Source organism: Myiozetetes cayanensis, unplaced genomic scaffold (assembly GCF_022539395.1).
Source record: "Myiozetetes cayanensis isolate MyiCay16 unplaced genomic scaffold, myiCay2020 scf18, whole genome shotgun sequence".
Classification (NCBI taxonomy): Eukaryota; Metazoa; Chordata; class Aves; order Passeriformes; family Tyrannidae; genus Myiozetetes; species Myiozetetes cayanensis.
Window position 1 is genome coordinate 3587115 of NW_026087389.1, and position 20916 is coordinate 3608030.

The following is a 20916-nucleotide window of genomic DNA, read 5'->3' on the forward strand; positions in this document are numbered from 1 at the left end:
AAATCTGGAGAACTTTGAAAAATGCTTCGAAGTATGTAGAAACTGTTTGGATTGTGCCATTTTTGCAGCTGTTTCTCCCTGACAGTTTTGTTTTCTTTAGGGGTTTAGGGTTCTGTAAAGCTCAAAATACTTGAAAAGACAAAACCCAGGCTTTGAAGAGACTTCTGTTTTTCCTTTTTTGCTGATTGTGGGGTTGATATTTACAGAATCATAGAATGGTTTGGGTTGGAAGGGACCTTAAAGATCATCCATTGCCACCCCCTGCCATGGGCAGGGACACCTTCCACCAGCCCAGGTTGCTCCAAGCCCTGTCCAACCTGGCCTTGGACACTTCCAGGGATGGGGCAGCCACAGCTTCTCTGGGCAACCTGTGCCAGGGCCTCCCCACCCTCACAGGGAAGAATTTCTTCCTAATATCTAATCTAAACCTGCCCATTTTAATGAAATCCTCTTCCCTCTTTGTGGCATTTTCATGTTCCTAGGAAGGAATTAACTGTAACTTCTGAAAGTCAGGAGCGTCCTGCTAAATGAGGGGTGAACAGAGTAACTCTTGTGAACTGTGCAACTCTCCTGTGAAAATACTAAGTTCAGACAGGAGGATTCGGGAACAAAACTGTCCTAAAAGGCTTTGAAATGGTGCCCCACTAATGTTAGTTTATTAAATTTTTGATTTGTGATGGGGGGAAGAGGGAATGTGTTAACACATAATAAAGAGGAATCAGTGCTTTAAAGCATTCTCAAATGTTAGGGGAATATGCTAATTTTCAGCTGTTAACCTCTTGGATTCAGCAGCCGTGATTGAAAAGAACAAAGGCATAAGCAGTAATATATTCTGGATGAAAATCCTGCCTCTTGGCTCTGTGGGATTAATCTGATTTGTACAGCATGTTTAATGCACTTCACACAGTGGAGTCCTGAGGAAAAATGCACCTCAGAGTGTTGCATTTCCTGTGCCTTGCAGTCCCGTGGTCAGCTCTTCTCTGCTTTGACTGGCATTGCACTTTGACTTTACCTTCGTTGCTGCCCACGTCAATCTTAGTTTAGTGATGGCTGCAGCAATTTCAAGTTTGACAAAACTCCAGTTTTCAAAGTAGGTGGTGCAGAGAAAAAGCCAAATTGCTTTCACGGTGCTGCTTTGAAAGCAGCTTTGCCATTAGCATATGCTTTTAGCCTGTGTTCTGATGTAGACAGTTGTGTTACTTATCAGAGTGTGTAACAGCCCCATCACAAAGTGCCTTATTTTGATCTGTTTTGTAGTTAGAGGATTGTATTTTCCACTAAATCTCTTTAATGATATTTTTGTTGTGGATACACTAAAGCCCCTTAATTCTCTGCCCCCACCTTCTGCAAAACAAAGGAACTCATTGGATTGGGGAGATTTTTTTTTTACTCTGAAGGCTATTTTTTCCTTTGCTGTTTTGGCTTAATAAGAGCCACGCAGGTACAAGGGATAAATCAAAAAACCTCGGTGCTGCTTGTGCTCACACCTCTTGATGCACAGGGTGAAGAAGCCGAGGTTTATCAGGGCTGCTCCCTCCCTGTCCTGTGATGACTTGCAGCAGTAGCTCATGACTACAATCCCCCAATTATTGTAGCTCATGACTACAATCCCCAATTATTGTAATTCCTTCTTAGCAGGTTTTACAAGCTGGCATTACTGCTGCTGGCAGCCAGTTCAGCAGGCAGCACATTTTCTCACTGCTTGGAGTTAACTGTGCTGCTCTAGCTTTGCTTCTCATTCCCTCCCTTCGTGGCCTGAATTAACTTTGAGGTGTCCCTGCTCTTCAAGCTTCTACCAATAATTGGAGTGGCTACTTCAGATGGTCTCTGAGGTTTCAAAATCCATAAAAAAACACAGGATATGTCTTTTTAGATAAATCTTTTGTGGCGTTAAATGTTCTTTATTTCAAGGCTGAAAAGCAAGCACGGGCTGCCCCAGACTGGCCTTAAGGGCTTATTTGAACAACCTGCATTTTAATACAGTCAAGTATAAAATGACACACTCAACTAAAGATTGTAGACCGTGGTTATGGATGGGAGAATATAAGGCAGTTGAGGGCAGCAGCTTCAGAAAGAATAGGTGGGGTCATGCTTGAGAACAGTTTGAACCTGAGCACCTCTTTATCTCTGAGCAGGTGAGAGGGTGAACACACTTCAGCTGAAGAAGCAGAGGCATCATTTAGAAGAAGGAAGTGCTATGACCTTAGAATGCATCCTCTGTAAGGCTGTGTTAAAACACAGACTGGTTCTCGTGTCTCTTCATGCTGAGAAATGGAGAGAATTAGGGGAAAAAATGTTCCTAAATGATCTGTGTGAAGGCAAAGACACCAGGTAAACTCAGTAGTTCGTTGGTAAGAAAGGTAATGGTTGATCTAGACTTGTCTTCAGGTATGATGGGACAGGGATTTTGGGGTTTAGCCATTGTGTAGTATAACATAAAGTTACAAATCCATCCAGTTGAACAGGAAGCAGGAAAAATTCAGACAGAAGTAAGTTTTTGCATTTTCCTAGTGAAGAGTAATTATGAGTTGGTTCATTCTTCCTGGGTTGCTGGGTAATTCTGTACTGTCTTATTTGTTTCCATCATGACAACATAGCTCAAAAAAACACCTTGTGGCTCAAACATGGGCTCTGGGTCTGGTGCAGAAAGTATTAGAGATTCTGTGCAATTTGTTATGCTACTAAAACAGCCTCACAAGAGGAAATACTATCAATTTTCCTTAAAACTCAGATAAGAGTTAACCAGTTTATCAAAGAGTATGTTGAGTGTTGGAAGAGAACCCAGATTTATTTATTTTCATCCCAAGTCCTCTGCTCTTAAACCTTAGATCACAGTTCTTTGATTTAAAAATAGTAACTAATAATTTGCAAGCATATTATGTGTCTCTTCTTTCCCTGTTTTTGATGCATGTTTTTAATACAGTTTGTTTGTTTGTTTGCTGCCATCACGAGCTGCCAATGCCTCTCCTTAAGTCTTGCATCTTTTTTAAGGCCTGAGCTGTCACTGCAATTGTCTTTGAAGCAGGAGGTGCACACAGAGCACTTTGTAAATAACAATACCCAAGTAATATAATATACTGATTTAAGAGCCTTAAGGCAAAAACACTGTTTGCCCTGAGGGCCCAAAAAGGTGATAGACAGGTGGGTATAATACCAGAAATCCCCCTTCATGTATGTTTTAGCAAGCCCTGTAAAACATGGATTTTTAACAAGGGATTTAATCTCTCCTCCCAGCTGCTAGCTGCAGTTTCCTTTGATGTTTTTCCTCTCCTGCCCTCTGTTGTTTTTTCCTATTTATTCCCTCATTTTTCTACAGCTCCTGTTCCTTCAGGCTGTGTCTGAATGCACCTTGCTGTGGGCAGAGAAGGCAAAAGAAGAAAGCCATTTTTCCCCCCCTCAGGCTACAGCTTTGATTTTCCCAAGTTGTGGGGAGGCATTTCCTATCTGCCTATGGAAGGGTCAGTGAGCTGTGTCCTGTCTCTTCAGTCAGCACATCTCAGCTGACTCGTTCTCTGGTCTGGGGAGGGCTGAGCTCGTGTGATCGTCCCCTTGCCGAGCAGGTGGAATGTGCAGCTCTGGTCCAAGTGGGAAGCTGATCTCCAGGCTGAAAATGCCTTCCTGGTTTGCTTCCAATGTGGTCAGTAGCTAGCTTAATAATAATTATTGTTCCTAAAGGGCACGATCATGGAATCATAGAATAGTTTGGGTTGGAGGGGACCTTAAGGAGAATCTGATTCCAAGCCCTTGCCATGGGCAGGGACATCTTCAACTAGACCAGGGTGCTCTGAGCCCCATCCAACCTGGTCTTGAATGTTTCCAGGGATGGGGCATCCACAGCTTCTCTGGGCATCCTGTTCCAGTGTTATAGCACCCTCACTGTTAAAAACTTCTCTCCTGTCTCTGATCTAAATCAACCCTCTGCAGTTTAAGCCATCACCCCGTGTCCTGCCATGCCCCGGAGCAGCTGATAACAGGTGCCCCGGCACACCAGGGGGTGTGTGGGAGAAGCTGGGAGCAGGCTGTTCACTTGAGACCCTTGTGAAAATCTGCCAGGAATTTGCAAGATGCTCAGATTTGGTGCCTTTTCCTGTTCAGACTGTGTGAGATGAGAATGGACTGTGAGTGGGAAGGATACAGGTGGTGTTTTCCCTTCAAGTGTTCGGGGTGTCAGTCGGAAGAGATGGAGCACTCTAAGAGTTAAACTCGGATCAACCTCACTGTGTTTTTAGTGGATAAATTCCATTGCAAAGGGGTAGGATCATGTTGGAGTAATGTGTTTGTAATTGTGCCTTTAAGGCTGTTCCCTGCCACTGTTGTTATTTTTGTAATGCAGGACTTTACTGGCATTATCCTGACGCTAAAATTCACGTTTTCTGCCCTGCTGTCTGTGAGTGGTTTTTATTCTCATCTCGTAACACAAACTGTATAATTTGCAGTGCTAGGAGAGCTTTCTCCTGGATCACCAGCAGTGATGGTGAAGACCCAGCTCTAGGTAATGGCAGTTCAGAAATTTGAGGGAGATGGAGCTAATGTAGAACAACTGTCAGTGTTCCATTTCTGTAATGCAGCCAATATTACTATCACTTCATGAAATCTCTTTCTTTCTCTGCATCTGTTTTGTGGTGAGTTATCTATTCATCTTTCATTATTTGTGTTTATCATATATAACTTTGGAAGCTGTGCCATTGTTAGATGTTTGGACTGGCTGCAACTTACTGGAGCTATTTTGGCAACAAAGATCCATTAAACTGTTTTTAAAACTTATAAATACTGTTCGGTTTCTTTTTATAGTCCAATATTAATTCCAAGTCTGTTTTCTCTTACGAATATTTTCATAATATCATCTACATAAGTAAGCTGTGCTTGATTTCTTTTATAATCCATGATCTGTTTGGTTTCAACTTATCAAAAAGACCAAGTAATGAAAGTAAGATGTTATATTGGAAAGCTTCATCTTTTTTTTAAATATTTATAAATGTGAAGTTCAGCTCATGCAGTATTTAAATTCATTATGAAAGAAGCACTGTGGAATTTCTGAATAAATATGGAGGAAAGTCACTTGAAACATTCAGACTTATTAACATAAAAGAAGTCACTTAAATTGAAACGATGGTGCTGTGTTTTATATTTGATTTATGGTTAACAAACTGTAATACTTTAAGCTGTGTAGATAGCAGTTCATGTTTACAAGACTGCCAGTTGGATTGCACTGTAAGTACATCACTCTCTTAGTTTCAGGATCCATGTAATGCCCTTTGAAAGCCAGAATTTCAAGATTAAAGCACTTTATGTTCCCCTCAAACCCGCTGGATCCTCCCCATCAGCTGTTGTTTACGGTGCAGGGCTGTTTTCTGTCACCTGAAGAGAAGGGGGGGGCTTCTCTTGTCCAGAGTGGTCTGTTCGTGCTGCCTCTCTGCTCTTCCCATCCCATCCATTTCAAGTGGTGGCATCTTGCTAACAGGGAGATGTATTTTCCAGACTTCTCTTTGAACCCGGTGCTCCCTTTTTCCACTCTCTGCTTTATGTGGTGTCTACAAGAGAAGGAGGGGGAAAAAAAAAAAAAAGATTCTATAAACTTCCCACCCCAAGCCTTGTGCTGTTGTCTCTTCCTCCCATCCCTTGACACTTGCACCAGGCATATCCACAGCTGGAATTAGCATGGATCAGCTGGCTGGGGCGTGCGTGCCGTGGCCTCCTACCAAGTCAAGACACGAGAGCTGTGTCCTGCCAGCCTTTGCTCATGAGGCTCATTATTTATATCTCTGCTTATTTTCATGAAATAAGTAGGAATTTAAAGATCTCCTTTAAATTCTAGGCTGCTCTTAAATTTGATGAAGTTGCCTAATGTTTCCAGGAGTACTTAGAAAGGAAATAATTAACAGTATGGACATGGAGAGCGTAATTGTTTAAACCAAAGTTATTTAGGCTAAAAATCAGAGTCCATCATCTTGAAAAATGGAAAGCATGAATTCTTACCTGCAATTACATAAAATATCTTGCACAGATTGAGCAGCATTTCTTTCAGCAGCTGCTTTTCTAAGGAAGTGCAGAATTTGAATGGACTTTAGGGGAGATGGTTTCTTTCTTTCCTAAGAAAACAGTGGTTACTCCAGGACTAATTCATCTGAACAAATGTGTTATTGCTGGTGTGTTTACACTCATCTGTCTTTCTTTTGGTGCTGGTAAGGTAGAAGATTAGTTAAAGTTTAGGTCAATTTTTACCTGAGTCTTGAAGAAAATTTTCTGTTTCTCCTTTAGCAACCCATTAAATTCAGCTTTGTTCTTCTGTTATCTTCTGTAGTCATTGATCAGAGCTAATGAGATTTTAATGGAGTTATTTATTGCTTCTGCCTCTTACTATAAAAATGTATAATAAACTAAGAACATGAAACTGTTGAATGGTGGTGTTTGTGTTTGTCTCTCTGGCTGTTAATTGTACAACCCCTTCTGTGATCCCTTCAGATCTCATGAGCCAGGTAGGGTCCTGATGAGCTAACCAGCTAATAAAGGCTGGGAGGGGATTTAGCAGATGTTGCATGTTCATCTTTCTTATGGTTATCAAAGAATATTATTTGTTCTTCTGAATTAAGGCCTTTTGTTGCAATGAAAGGGTTGCCCTGTGGTTCAGGTGCTGTATTTTTCAGTTCAGGCCTTAAACTTCATGGTATTATAACTGTAGAGAATAGTTATGTTCCCAGAGCTGGGTGAAATAAAACGTGTGGATAGATTCCCCAGGCTTGTGGGGGAGCTGGGGTGAAGGTGTGTGCAAAGTACTGAGCAATAAAAACAGTAAAAGTTAGAGTTGTTGTCACAGTCTGTACTACAACAGGGTGCATGGATACACAAAGTGGTTGGCACTATTTGTTCACAATTACCAGGACTGCTTTCTACTCAGAATTTCTTTCAGAACTTAATTTGGAGTATTTTTGGTCACTGCTTCTGAGCTTGCTTTTTCAAAGCTATTTCACTGTTGTTGGAGGTCATTGACTAGTGTGTAGCTGAAGCACTCGTTACAAATAACCTTGGAAGTGAAATAAAAACTGGTGAAATACGGCATCTCCCATAAAACACATGCTAAAAGGTGTAATCGAGCCTTAATCTCTTGTCTCCAGGCAGACTCTGAGTCTCATGTTCTTTTGTAACCCATGACTTCTAAAGCATAGTTTGGGCAAATGGATGGTGTGTTTAGTGTGATGAGTTTCTCATTATTGCAGCTGAATTTGTAAGGATTCTTTTCCTGAACTGGGGGATTTTTTTTTGTGATTGAATCTCGTTTTTCGACCATTTGTGCCCTTTTTTTTTTTTTTGGTGCCTGTTGACTTGAGCTGTTTCTGCATTAATGAATTCTGCTTTTGCATTCAACACCATCATCGTTATCGCTTCTGTGTCTTACCAGTCAGGGTTGATCAAACCTAGACTGTTTTATGTCTTGAATATTTTATTAAAATCAAATTGCCTGTCAATTCTTTATCATAAGAATTCAATCATTATATTTATTTTTTTTTTTTCTTTCAAGCTGCTTGAAATTGTATGTCAGGTGTGGAGGGATGTTTGTCATTATTAGTTGCCTTTCTGAAGGGGTCATTCTGCTGTTGAGCTAAACCCCTGAAATTTAAGTTCTGTTACAGCCACTCAAGATCATGTGTGTCTCCCCCATTTATCCTCCACCCCTGGCTCTCAGAATATGCTGATCTAGTGGCTTATGGTGTTGCCTAACAGAGTGAGCTCAGTTATCAGCTTCAGCAGACACGTTTTCCCCAAAGATCACCAGTTTGGTTGCTCGAGTAGCTGTGCAGGACTAGACACAAACTGCACATGAATTTTAGAGCAATTTATTTCCTTCTTGATTACGTATAAGACTAGTTGGGTCATTCTTGTATGAGCTTACTTTGTTGTCTTCTGCTGTCATGTTTGGCTGTACCTTGTTGAGCCTTCTGCTTCAAGAGACCTTAAGCTGGAGATTTACTGCCAGAGGGATATTAATTTCCATCAAGATCACGACAGAGTTCCTGCGGGAAGTTCATTTGGCATTATCAGGAGACTGAATGTTGAACAATGTCCCTTCATACCCCTTTTGTCTGGGCAGATAAGGCTTGGGCTGGGAGACAGTGATGGATGGAATCCAGCAAGAGCCACTCGGGGCAGGAGGAAAATGAGATGATCTGAAGGGTGTGGAGGGTCTGGCCCTTTGCAGGTGCCCTTTTGTTCAGCAGTGACAGACCGTGCAGAAACATCAGTTATGTCCTATTGCAGCCTGTCCTCAACCAGTCTGGTGGCAAGGCAGGGAATTCCATTATTCCTAACAGCCTAACTGACATTTCAATATCTTCCAGATAGTAAATTTGCACGTCCTCTGTATCTGAACTGCTGAGGCTCTACTTTGGGATAATATCTGGTGATGTCTGAGATAATTTTAACTCTGGGATTGTCTTAATACTTTCAGTGCCTCTGGCTAAATGAATAATTGTGGGAAATTGTAAGCAGTGCTGCCAGGTATGTAATTTGGAGCACACTGAATGTGGGGATACTCTTGGCTGGTTCCATTGGTATCTTATCTGTTTTATCTAAGAATGAGAGTGTCTGTGAAACCTTCCTAAGTGAGTTTTGCCAGGCCTTGTGGACAAAGGTAATGTAAATAGAGCCTGATGCTTTCTCCTTCAACTTGGTAACTTCTCATATATTAACCATATACAATTAAGGCTCTGGGAATGTCTTGTGATCCAGCAGGCAGAAAACCTTTTGCCTAATGCAACAGCTTAACTATTATATGGATCCTGCGTGTCCAGAGCTCCTGCTGAGGGGAGATAAGTTAAATAAGTGCCCTTTCTGTATCTGTCAGCCCTGCTGACTGGCACAGCACGCTGTTAGTTTGTGTTTGAATGCATCCCAAGGAACTGCAGGGCTACCAGGGGACCAGAGCTTGGCAGGGAGACAGCCCCATTTTCATATTTGGTGGAACCTGCATCTCTCCAAAGGCACGTCTGCGCTTGAAGGATCTGCTGGTTCTTTGAGACCTGTTTATCTTGCCTGCGAGGCTTAAAGATAATTAATGTAAAGTGTTTTACACTTAAAGCGGCTCGTCAGCCCCGTGGAGCCGAGTCAGAGCAGTGCTGGAGTGCAGGGCTGATTCCCAGCCTAACACAGGCCCTGACCCCATGGGAACAGCGTCGTGCATCCAGGCTGGGGTTAGTTCTGAGATGAGCTGGGTTCCAGGGCCAGTTAGGTCACATTCAGACACCAGGCTGGTAAGCAAAGCTGCTGTCAGTGCTTGTGATCCTCAGGTTCCCGTGCTTTGCTCCTCCCCTGCTGTGCTCGGGCAGGAACAGCTCCATCTGCTGTGGCAGCTCCGAGTGCTGTCACTTGGCTGTGACTGAGCCAGGGCAGATAACAAAGAAATTCTGTTGCATTTTGCTGTGTCTTACACCTTGTTTACACTGTGTACTCAGCACAGTGGATGTTTGTATACATCTGTGAAATGCAAAGCCAAATTGATGAGGCAGGAGAAATAATCCTTCTATTGTTTACAAAAACAAAAGCAGGCTGGAGCTTGTGCCTGTGCAAGGAAAGTCACTTCTCATTCCACAGCAAAATGTGACTGATTCCAGCTTTGCAGGCTGTGCTGCCGCTGTGACTATTTCATAAACTCAGAGAGTGGTTTGGATTAGAAGGGACCTTAGAGATATCTTGTTCCACCCCTGCCATGGACAGGGACACCTTTCACCAGACCAGGTTGCTCAGAGCCCCATCCAGCCTGGACCTGAACACTTCCAGGGATGAGGAGTCCACAACCTCTCTGGGCAACAGCACTTACTCCCATGTTTGCAAATACTCTGTGCAGATTTCTAGACATGGAATTCCCTTGCCATGATGGTGTGCAGTGCCATCATCATACAGAATTCTGGTTTTCATTTAGTCAAGTTCTCTTTGAGTTGTTTGGGATTTTTTTAACAGCTGAAGCAAGAGAACTGGATGTAAGGCAAGTACCAGGCAGATGGAAAGGTCTGGATCATTAACGCTTCCTTTAAAACTTTTCCTTTCATACCGTGATTTCTGACTGATGGACATAATACACAGAAGCATAATTACTAATTTTTATTTTAGCATTTGGGAAAAATTAGAGGATTTTGTGGCTGGATGTATCCCCCCACCCAAGTCCTGCATTTATTTTTACTCTCAGTGACTAGGTTGACTTTTGGTTTTCCTTTCAGCTTATGTTAAAACTTCCTTGGAAACAATCAAATCCCTAATGTGGTGTGTTCTGTGAGACCTGTTTCTCATAGCTCTGTGTCCTGGAGATAACAGCTATCTTGGTTCTTCAGATCCCAGTGCTCTCTGTGGCAGACCTGGAGCTCTCAGGAGTGTTCATCTCTACCTGGAGACGTGTCCTGCTCTCCTCCCACCCCTCAGCCCTGCAGTTGGTCCCATCTCCATCACCTCTCCTCATACTCCCACAGGAGGCCTTTGCTATAAATCTGTAATGATTTCCCTTTCCTGTTGCCATAATCCTCCTTTTTTTTCCCCTCTTTGTTTTCTCCATCTCCCTTTATTTGCTAAATCTCCTTTCATTCTTTGTTGTTTTCAGCCCAGTTTCACTCTTTTATAATCTAAGATCTGTAGAACAAGGGGGTTTTTTTTCTTCTTCTAGCACCTGAAGAAACTCTCTGGTGCATAGGCAAGGATTACTTTAGTTCTGTCTTGGAATTTTAATTCCAGACTACACGGACAAGCCCCGAGATGCCTCTGTTATCTGTTCCTCAAAGCTATACATTAAACAAAACATGCATCTGATCAGTTTAACCTGTAATTAAACATTTTCCTTAAGCAACTGACATCGTGATAACTAATAATTATCATGTGTAGCACCTTTAAAACCTATTATGCATGTTTATGTAAGAACACTATTACCATAATAATAAGATATCATTACCACAAATGTGCATACTGAATGAGCATGTCTTAAAGTAATCATGGATTCCATTAATCATACTTGAAAAATTAAAGTATTTGCTGTCTAATCTCTCAAACACTACTTGAAAGATTTTGGAAACAGCAGGACCTGTTTACTGCAAGTCTCTACGACACGAGATCTCATTTTTGCTTATCTTTCAGCTTGGGAAATCATCAGCTCAGGGACCCCGTGGTCTCCCATTGAAAGCATTGCCATCCTCTGAGTTTTAGGCTGTTTGCCTTGTTTTTTTTGTCCAGGGAATGCTCCCACCTTTTCTTAAGGCTGATGTGAAATGCACTGCTGAAACTCGGTTCTCCTTCAAATTAGATAATTGCCTTAAAGTAGATGAACTGATAGCTAATTGGAATTCTCATAGTCCCTTGCACAGGGGGAGGGGAAAAAACCCTCAGCCTCTTCTTGAAGTGCTCTTTTTTTTTCCCTTCGTTTAATAGAAGATTGGAAAGTTGGGGAGTGGAATTTTCTGCCTTTATGTATAAATTTGCCAAGAGGTGACAGTTTTGAGTTTTTCTCTCCTATTGAAAAGTCGAGCTCTGCAGATTGCCCATTTTTTTGTTCTGATAGAGACTCAAGGACCAGAGTGAAAGTTGGGAAGAAACATTTGGCCTACTAAGAAATCTGAGGAACTGAAAAGAGACTTTTTCATAGAATCACAGAACATTTTGGGTTGGAAGGGACCTATAAGGGTTATCCAGTCTGACCCCCCTGCAATAAGCAGGGACAGATACCTGATGTGTCCAAGAGCTAAAAAACCCAATTATTGCCTTAGAGAGACCGTTCATTTATCTGTCAGTAGGACCACATTGGATTTAGTAACATCATGTGTGTCGAGCCAAAGGAATATATCACTGTGCTTTTCTTCCCTGACATTTGGCATTAAGTAATCTGGAGCCCAGTGGAGTATTTATTAATGTCAAAAAAGCACATGATGTCATACACATCCTCAATACTTGATGCAGTTATGGGATATGTTTCTATATCTATAAGCTGCATTATAAGAGAATAGTGAAAGAGGAGGAGGGGATTTTAAGGACTGAGAATATCAAGGAGGGAAAAAAATGCATGGAAAATCAGAGCAGCAGAAATAGGAAAAACCCAAAAAAAACCATATAGAATTGGGAAACAAATTGACAGACATGATAGAAATGTGAGGAGAAACAGGACTTTGAAATGTGATTTTCATTCTGTGATGGCAGCAGTGAAACAGGTGGGTGAGACTGAGGCAGTGGGAGCTGCAGGTGTACCACCAGAGGAAATTGTGCCAGAGGGTGTGCTGTGAGTCAGTTGTTTGTGGCTGTCAATGACATTAAAGGGAGCCCCATAATAAAGCTGGGACAAACCAGTGTTGTCTGTGCCAGGGCTCATTCAGCTTTGGCAGCTCCTCTTGCTGTGGGCACTCAGGGAACAGGCCAGGAAGAGGGGCTGCACCTTCGTGTTCCTGACAGCTCTCACAGGGGAAGGGGACACAGACACAGAGCTGGAAGGGAGGAAGGAGACTGTTTCAAAAGCAAAGCCAAATGCTTTCTGAAAGGGATATAAACTCTGGTGACTCGGGGTATAAATCAGCTTCTCACCCATGTGCTCAGGAAGCAGATTCCCCTGCAAGCCAGTTGTTCTGCTCCCACCTACCTGCAAGGCTCCATGAACCTCTCAGTGTATCACTTGGCTTCTTTTCCTTTTTTTTTTTTTTTTTTAATGATGGAGCAGGGAGAATGCTTTCTTTGTTCCCAATTAGGTTGGCAATTTCTCAAGTCTTCCATAACTTTTCAAGAAAAAAATCAAGATCTTGACAAAAACAAAATGGAAGTAAATTGCCAAGAAGAAAAATCAGAATAATGTTAAGTAAGGAGATTTTTAAAATTTGGTACCTGACCTTATAGTAGAGGCTGCTAGGGTGTTGTTATATTTAATTCTTAGCTTTATATTTAAAAATCTTAAAAATATAAATTGGTTTTGGTTGCTTTACTTCTGGGAAACTTATTTTTTAGTTTTCTAGTCTGTGGGTTGAACTAAGGAAGTTTATTATATTCTGTTCCAAGATCAGCTTTTAAATGTTGCACTGTCTGTAAAGTGTGTAAGAAGCTGCACTGAATTTCCCTTCCCCCACTTAAAAATACAATTCCTTTAGGAGGGGAAAAAAAAAAAAAAAAAAAAAAAGGAAGCTTCCACGTTATACTGAGTAATTATGCCCCCTGGGAAATAGAATATAAAGATCTTTAAAACCATTCAACTGGGAGAACAAGCACTTTAACTTTTGCCTCGCAGGAGTCATGTATTACATCCCCAGCTCCTCGCTCCAGTGTCAGTGTGTCGTGCCTTGCAGGTTTGCAGCTTTGGCAGAGGAAATGAAACCCAGTCAGTTACTGCAGGATTTATGGCAGACCTGCTGCTGCAGGAAGTGGTGAAAAGCTGATTGATAGTCTGAGGCAGAAACTCTACAACAAGAAACAGGATGTATGTTTGTTATTTTATACCCATTTCCCCCTCTGCCCTCACCACCCTCCATTTCGAGGCACTCTCTTACTTTTTTGGCCTGTGTTTGTAAATCTGTGATGCCCTTCTCTGGGAAAGCACGTGCTGACTTCCAGACACTCAAGGGAATGGATGGGGCTGCACCAAGGATTGGAGGCTGGTGTGGTGTGTCTGCTTTATTAGAGGTATTGATCTAAATAGTCCTGTGACTCCTGTGGAATTGTATTTCAGCTGAATTCCAAGGGAAAGGCAAAGCACATCTACAGAGTACCGAGCATTTCCTGGGATCATGGGTGCACCAGGCTGGCTGGGAGAGGAGAATGGATCACTGAGATGGCCCTAATCATGTGCTGCTGGTTCATACACATTTAACAGACGTATCTACAAGGGCAGTAAACCAAAGGGATTTTGCTGCATATAAAGCTAACACAGCCAGCCACATGTGCTGCTGAAGGCAGCAATCCTGGAAAGGTTTGTTCTGAACCGTGTTCTCCCTCTCTGTGCACTGCTGAAGCACCAAAGCAACAGTATCTTTTCTGAAAGCATCACGAAGACTTTCCGTGGGATACTGCCCAACCTTGTGGGCAGAGTTACCCCAAATAATCATAAAATTATGATTACTTTTTATTTTTTTCCCCTCCTGTAGCATCTGCTTTTACAATCAGGACTGAAGAAGCTGTTCTGCACACCGAGCAAAGGGTAGAAATGTTTTAAGATTTCCCTTCTCGTTACCGGACGGGAAAGTTCTGTTTGTAAAAGTTCAGTAACACATCTTGTTCTTTGTTAAAGGTCAAAAAAGTTGGCTGCACTCTCCGAGTCCTTGCAGCAAACCACGCTCACCAAGTCCCACCTGGGGTTGGAACTGGAGGAGCTGGAAGCAGCAGCAGTGCTGGTACAGGAGGAAGAGGACGCGTTAAAAGCTGCTGGCACAGTTTCCAAGCAACAGCTGCTTCCCTCGGAGTCGGAGACGAGCGACTCTGAAGGATCAAGCAGCACTTCATCATCTGAGACAGAAGGCTCTGATTCAGATGAGCGAGAGTCCTCGACCAGTGAAGATGGGGAAATAAATTCCTTCCAAGGCGCACTTGAGGAGGAGAGGACGGCTCCACTCGTTGCCTGTGATGGACTGAGGCAGGGCACAGGCACCTCGGCGCTGGGCGTTAGTGAGGAAACACCAAAGGTTCCTTTGCAATCTGTGTCCCTTCCCGGGAAACTGATAGAGGAATTAGAAATGCAAATGCACTCTGCAGTGAGGCTTTCAGAGCAGCCTGAAGGATTGGCTACTGCAAGCTGCGTTTCACAGGAACAAGAAGGGAACCCTCTACCCGAACCTGACAGATTTTCGGAAGATTCTGCTGGGAAGGGAGTTTCTTGGAGGTGCCTTCAAAGCCAAGCCCATTGCTTTTTCTCTGCAGCATAAATGAAGATGAAGACTAAAGGACTGTGCAGGAACACCCTGTGACCCACAGCTCCTCACTGTGATGAGATGTCCCAAGGCTGTCCTGAGCTGCAGAAAGATGTTTTTGGGTTTTGTTGGAGGACGAGACTGCTTTGAAAAGCATTTGTGTGACTGTGTGATAGATACCCTCGTAGTTAGTTTTTATTTTGCTCCTCTGATTCAACAGTCTGAGATTTGATGGGGGATGTATAATTTCAATGAGCTCCTAGAAGCAGTTGTCATTAAGCTTATTCAGTGGTAGAATGATGTCCTAGTCAAATACAACTGCAATGAGTTGTAGCATAATTTTAGTTCTCTTTAGATGTTGGGATTTCCTTGAAAAATATCATGTTTCTAGAACTTGGCATTGAACTACTCTTTCTTAATTTTAAAATGCTTTATAGCTAACCACTTCAAAAATAATGGTTATTATTTGATAATGCTCCTGCTCCTACAGATTACAAGTTTAAAAGTCTAAATAAATTTCAAATTATTTTTAAATATATATTTTCTAATTTTTGTACAAAATGAAGGCTTTGTCTTTGCCATCAGTACAAGATAAAATGGTCATCTTATGTGTCCAAGAGACAGAAACTTAGATTTCTGCAGTTCTTACATAAGTTATTTCAGCGGTTTTGTCATCTATTTATTCTTTTTCGTTGTTTCTGAAATGTTGGGCAGTCCTGTGGACATTTCTGTTGCTCTTTAAAGAACAGAAATCCCAGTTATTTCTTATTTCTGCATCTGTTCCTGCTACCCCCCCAGTCATGTGAGCCAGCATGAAGGAACAGCGTGGTACGTGGGTCACGAGCACAGGACTGAGAGCAAACCTGGGCTCTCTGGCCCTGACTTGGCTGGTCTGGTCTTGGCCAACTTAACCTGCTCCTTTTTGTCCTAATAAGGTTAAAACAATCCAGGCACTTGATACATTTTGTTAACTAATTTCTCTTCTTGAAATCAGATGGCTCCTGCAAATTATCAGCTGCTGTTTAATCTCTACAGAATGATTTGGGAGGGGAGTGGAACATGGACCACCAGCTTTGGTTTCAGCAGGAGCACAAATCCAACAGGAGCCTCCCCTGATTCACACCTCTGGAGGAGCAAGTTGTGATTACTGTTCAACCTTCTTGCTATTACAAAGTGTGTAAAAATCCCAAGCTTAAGGATTTATTCTTCACCAGTGCTATTCCCTGCTGGAAATCAGCAGGTGAGCTCTGTTCCTGAGCTGGCTCCTGTTCAGTGAGAGCTGCAGCCCTGATCTGCCACTATTTTTTATGTTCTTAAATACCTGCTGGTCGCTTAATCAGTCTCTGTGTTCTGTTCCCTGGGGGAGAAACCTTTCCCATCCTGTGTGTCAGGGAGCATTTACTCTTCTAAATGCCAGCAATAAAATCTATGCTGGAGCTGCCGCTGTCTTAGAGGGGAAAAATGCACTTCAGGGGAAAAAAAAAAAAGCAAAAGTCCTCCTGCTTTCCCCAAATTACAGGTGTGAACTCTGGGACTTCCTGCAGTTGAACAGGGGGCTGGAGAAAGTCTGTGCCTTTTTTCAGAACTCTGTTCTGATCATGATAATGGATTCTGATTGTTGTATGTTGATTGATGGCGATTTTATGTGACCTCTGTAGTGATGAGGTGGGAAGTTTTTCCATATTGGGTGATTTCTGCATTATCCAGCACAACTGGAGTGCTCAGGACAAACAAGGGCTTTTTTGCTTCTCCAAAAAGGGACACTTCTAAAAGAAAAGTGGAGCTCTGATGTTGTTTAGCCAGAATTAGGGCTTACTGAAGCTGTGAACCACCAACACTTGGGAAAACCAGAAAAAAAACCCAGATCCCACCACTACCCCCTGACCCCTCAATCCCATAAGCTCCTGTGGGTTCTGAAAGAAGTGAGGGAATTCTGTTAAGGAGTCAGAGTTAAGGAGAGGAACTACTTGGATGAATCCATAGGAACTGCTTTACAGATCTTCCAGGCTGAAAATCAGCTGCTGTCTGAGGAACCCAATACATGCATAGTCTGTTCTGTTGGCTTTAAAATTCTCCCTGTCTCTAGTGCACCCCAGGCACCCAGGCTGATTTGTAGCACAGCCAGTACTTGGTTTTAAGGCATTTGTTGCTCATCATCATAATCATCCCAAAAGGAACAGAACTGCAGTGTCTGTCCTGGAAATATGTTTGAATATGAGCAAAGCCTGAGGGGGGAATGCTGGGGGGGGCATTTTGCTGGGGGAGGGGAAAGCGGCTTGTCTGAGGTGTCTGGAGTGCTCTGGGGGAGAGATTAAAAAGAGTTGGGTTGGAAATGTAATTTGTTTACTGTTAATAACCAGTGAAGCTTAAAGCGGTGATTAGGGCAGGTAGGCTGTTGTGTGCTGGCCCTGTGTGTGGCAGGGCTGCCCTGGGGCCAGGGAAGGTGTCTGTGGGGAAATGGCCCCAGGTGACATCCTGACACCTGTCCATGGACCTCTCTGGAGCTTAAATAATTAACACACACACACACACACACCCCCCCTCCCCTTCCTAATTCCAAAACAGTTTTCTGAAAAGCCTGTAAAGGCTTTGCTCTACATCTAAAGAAGAAAGCATCGATTAGACTTGATTTACTGCACTAAATGATAAATATGGCAAAGGAATGGATTCACAGCACTGAGTGAAGGGGCCGGGCAACCCTCTGCCACTGCCACAGCTGAGTGTTGTCACAGCCCCAGCCGATGGCTCAAGGCTGGAGAAAACAAACAGGGAAACACATGTCAAACAGATAAATTGCTCTGCTGTTTAGAGCTCTCCGTGGAGGCCATTTGTCTCCAAGATAAGGAAGAATGCACTCCAAAGCCGGGAGGAGATAAGCAGGGAGAAGAAAATGGATGTGGAGTTGCTGTGGTGGCACTTGGGTGTTGGCACAGGGAGCGAGTGAGGTCCCCCCACGTCTGCAGGGAGCAGGGTGAGCGCCCAGGGGAATGTCCAGTGTGAACCTGCAGACTTTTCTTAAATATTTTGGGAGAGGATGATATTTATACCTCTATAGCAGACAAACAAATGGTGTCATGTCAGTTGTCTGAGTCACTGGAGTGTTTTCTGAGCCTGTCATGGATCTGTCCCTCCCCTTTTTGGTGGTAAGTGGGCTGCAGCCTGTGGTTATGTGGGCATGTGTGAGGCATGATTTTGCACTGACACAACAAATCTGGGGTTGTAGTATTGTGGTACCCATAAATCATGCCATGTTTTATATTCTTAGGTTTTGGAGAAGTAACAGTCCCACTGTGACAAATGCTGCATTTGGAGACCTGACTGAGATTGGATCCAAAACGCTCTTGGTAATGTGGGTTTGCATTTCATTAACTGTTTTCTCACATTCACAAGCCACAAGACAACTGAGCACAGTTGGTGGCATTTTGGAGGATGCCTGGGGACAAAAACAAGGCTGTGTCCCTTAGGTGAGGACTGAGATGTTGGCAGAGCTCCGGGAAGGAGGACAGCCCTGACCCAGCAGCAGGTGATTTCTGGGGGAGAAGCTTCCTTTATAGTGATTAGCATGGAAAAGGGCAAAAAGTTTCAGGTTTAGAAACCAACAAAGTCAGCAGGTGATGACGTTACCAGTGACCCAGGAGCTTGGTGGCCACTCCCTCTCTTTGCTGTTGATGTCCTGAGTGACTCTGGAAATCATTTGATGGTTCAAGAGTTTGGAAATGGGATACAAAAATACATTAACAAGGATTAAAACTCAAATCTGACAGTGGAGACTTCCATATCTGCTACTGACTTGTGCTGAGCAAGAGTGTGAGGCTAAAATCTACCATTTCTGATGTACTGTTAAACCTCCCTCTGTGTATCAGTATCTGAGTGTCTGACTCAAGGCTGTTGTTGTCTTGGGAGCTGCAGTGCTCACCCACACCAGCTGGAGTCACTGCTTCTCTAAACCCCTAAAAAGCTGACAAACCTGGCCAAAATTAGATCCCCAGAAATCTCTTAAAAAATTTAACAAAAGGATGTGTCTCAAGGCTGGGCCTCTGTTCCACTGTGAATCAAAACCTCCATAAAACCTCTGAGCCCTCTGCCCAGCGGGGTCTGTGAGGCTCCAGCACCACCTGAGCAAGACTCTGGTGGTTGTCTGGGAAAGGTTGTGTTCCCAGGCAATCCTGGGCCACAGCCTTGCCTCGAGTCCATAAAGCAAGGTGAAGCCCACTGTGTGCAAGTGGGACTGTTTCTAGCACTGGAAACAGATCGCTGTGTTTCCTCTTGTCAGGAAGGTCACCTTCCTTGAAGAGCCCAAAAATTAATAACTCTCTCACTCCTATCACTGAGTTGGCTTGTACCCCTCTTTTCCAGGCAGGACCCCCTCCTGGTGTGTTGTTCTGCTCCAGGAGGTCCCAGTTCTGTTCACCTCTCCCCTCATCACCTCACCTGTTCACAGGGTGCTTGTCTGCAGCTCACCTGCTCTTTATGTCAATATATTCTATATTATTTTATAAATATAGAATACTTCTTTTATTCTGCCAGTCAGATACGGTGAGACCTCACCCTGTCCTGCTTTCCATGGGACAGGACCTGCAAGGGATGAAGAAGAAGCAGAGGAGAGGAGCTGCTGAGCAGGGAGCACAGAGCCAGCACTGACCTTAAACAAAGCCGTGCCTGGGGAGGAGAAAGTTGAGCAGCCACTTTTGTCAGGAGCCAGCAGCTGCGAGTGCCCGAGCCAAGCCATGCAGGCCTTGGCTCTCTGGGGAGGGCAGGACTGGCTGCTGCTTGCAGTGAGGATTTTGCAACCTTCGGCCGTGCTTTCTGCCTGGAGTCAGCGGTGGGGTGAGCGCCTGTAAACATCGTCCCCCTAATTATGGATGTGTGAGAGATTTGGGAGTATAACTCATAAATGGTAATGAGATGTTAAAGGATAAATCAACTGCATATCAAGGCGAGACCAAACTCCCCTCAACTGCACTCCACATGATCCAGGTAGTGACCTGATGGCAGCACCCTACCTGCCAGGGCTGCAATTACGTTTTCGTCTCGTGTCTGCAATTTTTGGCAATTATGCAGAAATGTCCCATTTCCTGCAGTAAAGAAATTGGGATTCGTGTTCTGCCTTAATGTAACTCCTCCTCCCCTAATATGCTGCATTGTCCATTGATTTGCCTAATTATGTGTATTACAACTGCACGAGGCGCTGGGTAGCAGCAGGGGTCCGTGCTGGGGAGAGGAGGAGGGTGATTGCTCCATCTGTTCCTCCGAGCTGCCGGGAGAAGCGTCGGGGAGTGAAGTGGGAAATGGAGGGAAGGAATTACCATTTAGTGCAGGTGCCTCTGGAAGGGGAATCCCACTGCCAGGTGCTGGCAGGCAGCTCTCCTGAGCTCCTCTCGTGCTTAATTACCCTATAGCGAGTCTTCCCGCCTCAAATTAGAGCCGGCAATTGCAACCGAAGCCTTGAAACAAAATGGGGAGCGTAGCAGCACTTAATCCATCTCACTGCAGAGACCTGCGTTCCTCATTCAGCAAGATTCATGCCCCATTCGGCCGAATTTAAAAGCAGTTCCCTGGAATTAGATGATTAATTTTAAAATCCGAGCGTGGAAGCGCAGCAGACAAGGTCAGAGCATCCGAGCTGCCACTCTGCGTTCCAGTGGCGACATTCCGAACAGCGAGTGCGGTGCTCTGGGATGTGGATTTAGGAAGCAGTTGCTCAGGGCTGCTGGAGCCAGTGCAGGGAGCACGGGATGAGCTGTCAGTACTTGCTGTCCTGAACGAGTGGCTTTCTGCCTGCACAGCTGCTGCTTCTCCCTTTCACGCTGCCTGGATCCCTGATGGATCAGTGGTGGCAATAGGGTAACGTGCTGCTGGCTCCCCTGCTGGCTCCTGCTGCTGAGAGCGGACAACTCATCAAATCACTCTGTTAGTCCAACTGGAAAATAGCTGAGGGATAAAAATGGCCAGGACCTGTTGTGTGTGTGCCATTGTAACAAGTAATGCAGAGGGGCTGGAACGTCCTGGGAGTAACACGCTTGGAGAGGGAAAGGCTATCAGAGCTGAAGTCGTGGTGTGTTTCCTGTTGTGT

At 43.8% G+C, this 20916-nt stretch overlaps 1 protein-coding gene across 5 annotated transcripts in view; it reads left to right on the top strand.

Moving 5' to 3' along the window:
* SHQ1 (SHQ1, H/ACA ribonucleoprotein assembly factor) overlaps positions 1-19824 on the top strand; it is a 45064-nt gene extending 25240 nt beyond the window's left edge. For 2 of the 5 annotated variants that reach the window (XM_050312827.1, XM_050312828.1), the window contains exon 12: positions 14228-15381. In XM_050312827.1, the coding sequence (XP_050168784.1) occupies positions 14228-14858 (631 nt within the window). In that variant the 3' untranslated portion in view covers positions 14859-15381. Of the gene's footprint in view, positions 1-2135; positions 3409-14227; positions 15382-18108; positions 18188-19370 lie in introns of those variants that run through there. The other 3 variants (XM_050312829.1, XM_050312830.1, XM_050312832.1) reach the window with 3 other exon arrangements.
* Positions 19825-20916: the final 1092 nt, after the last annotated feature.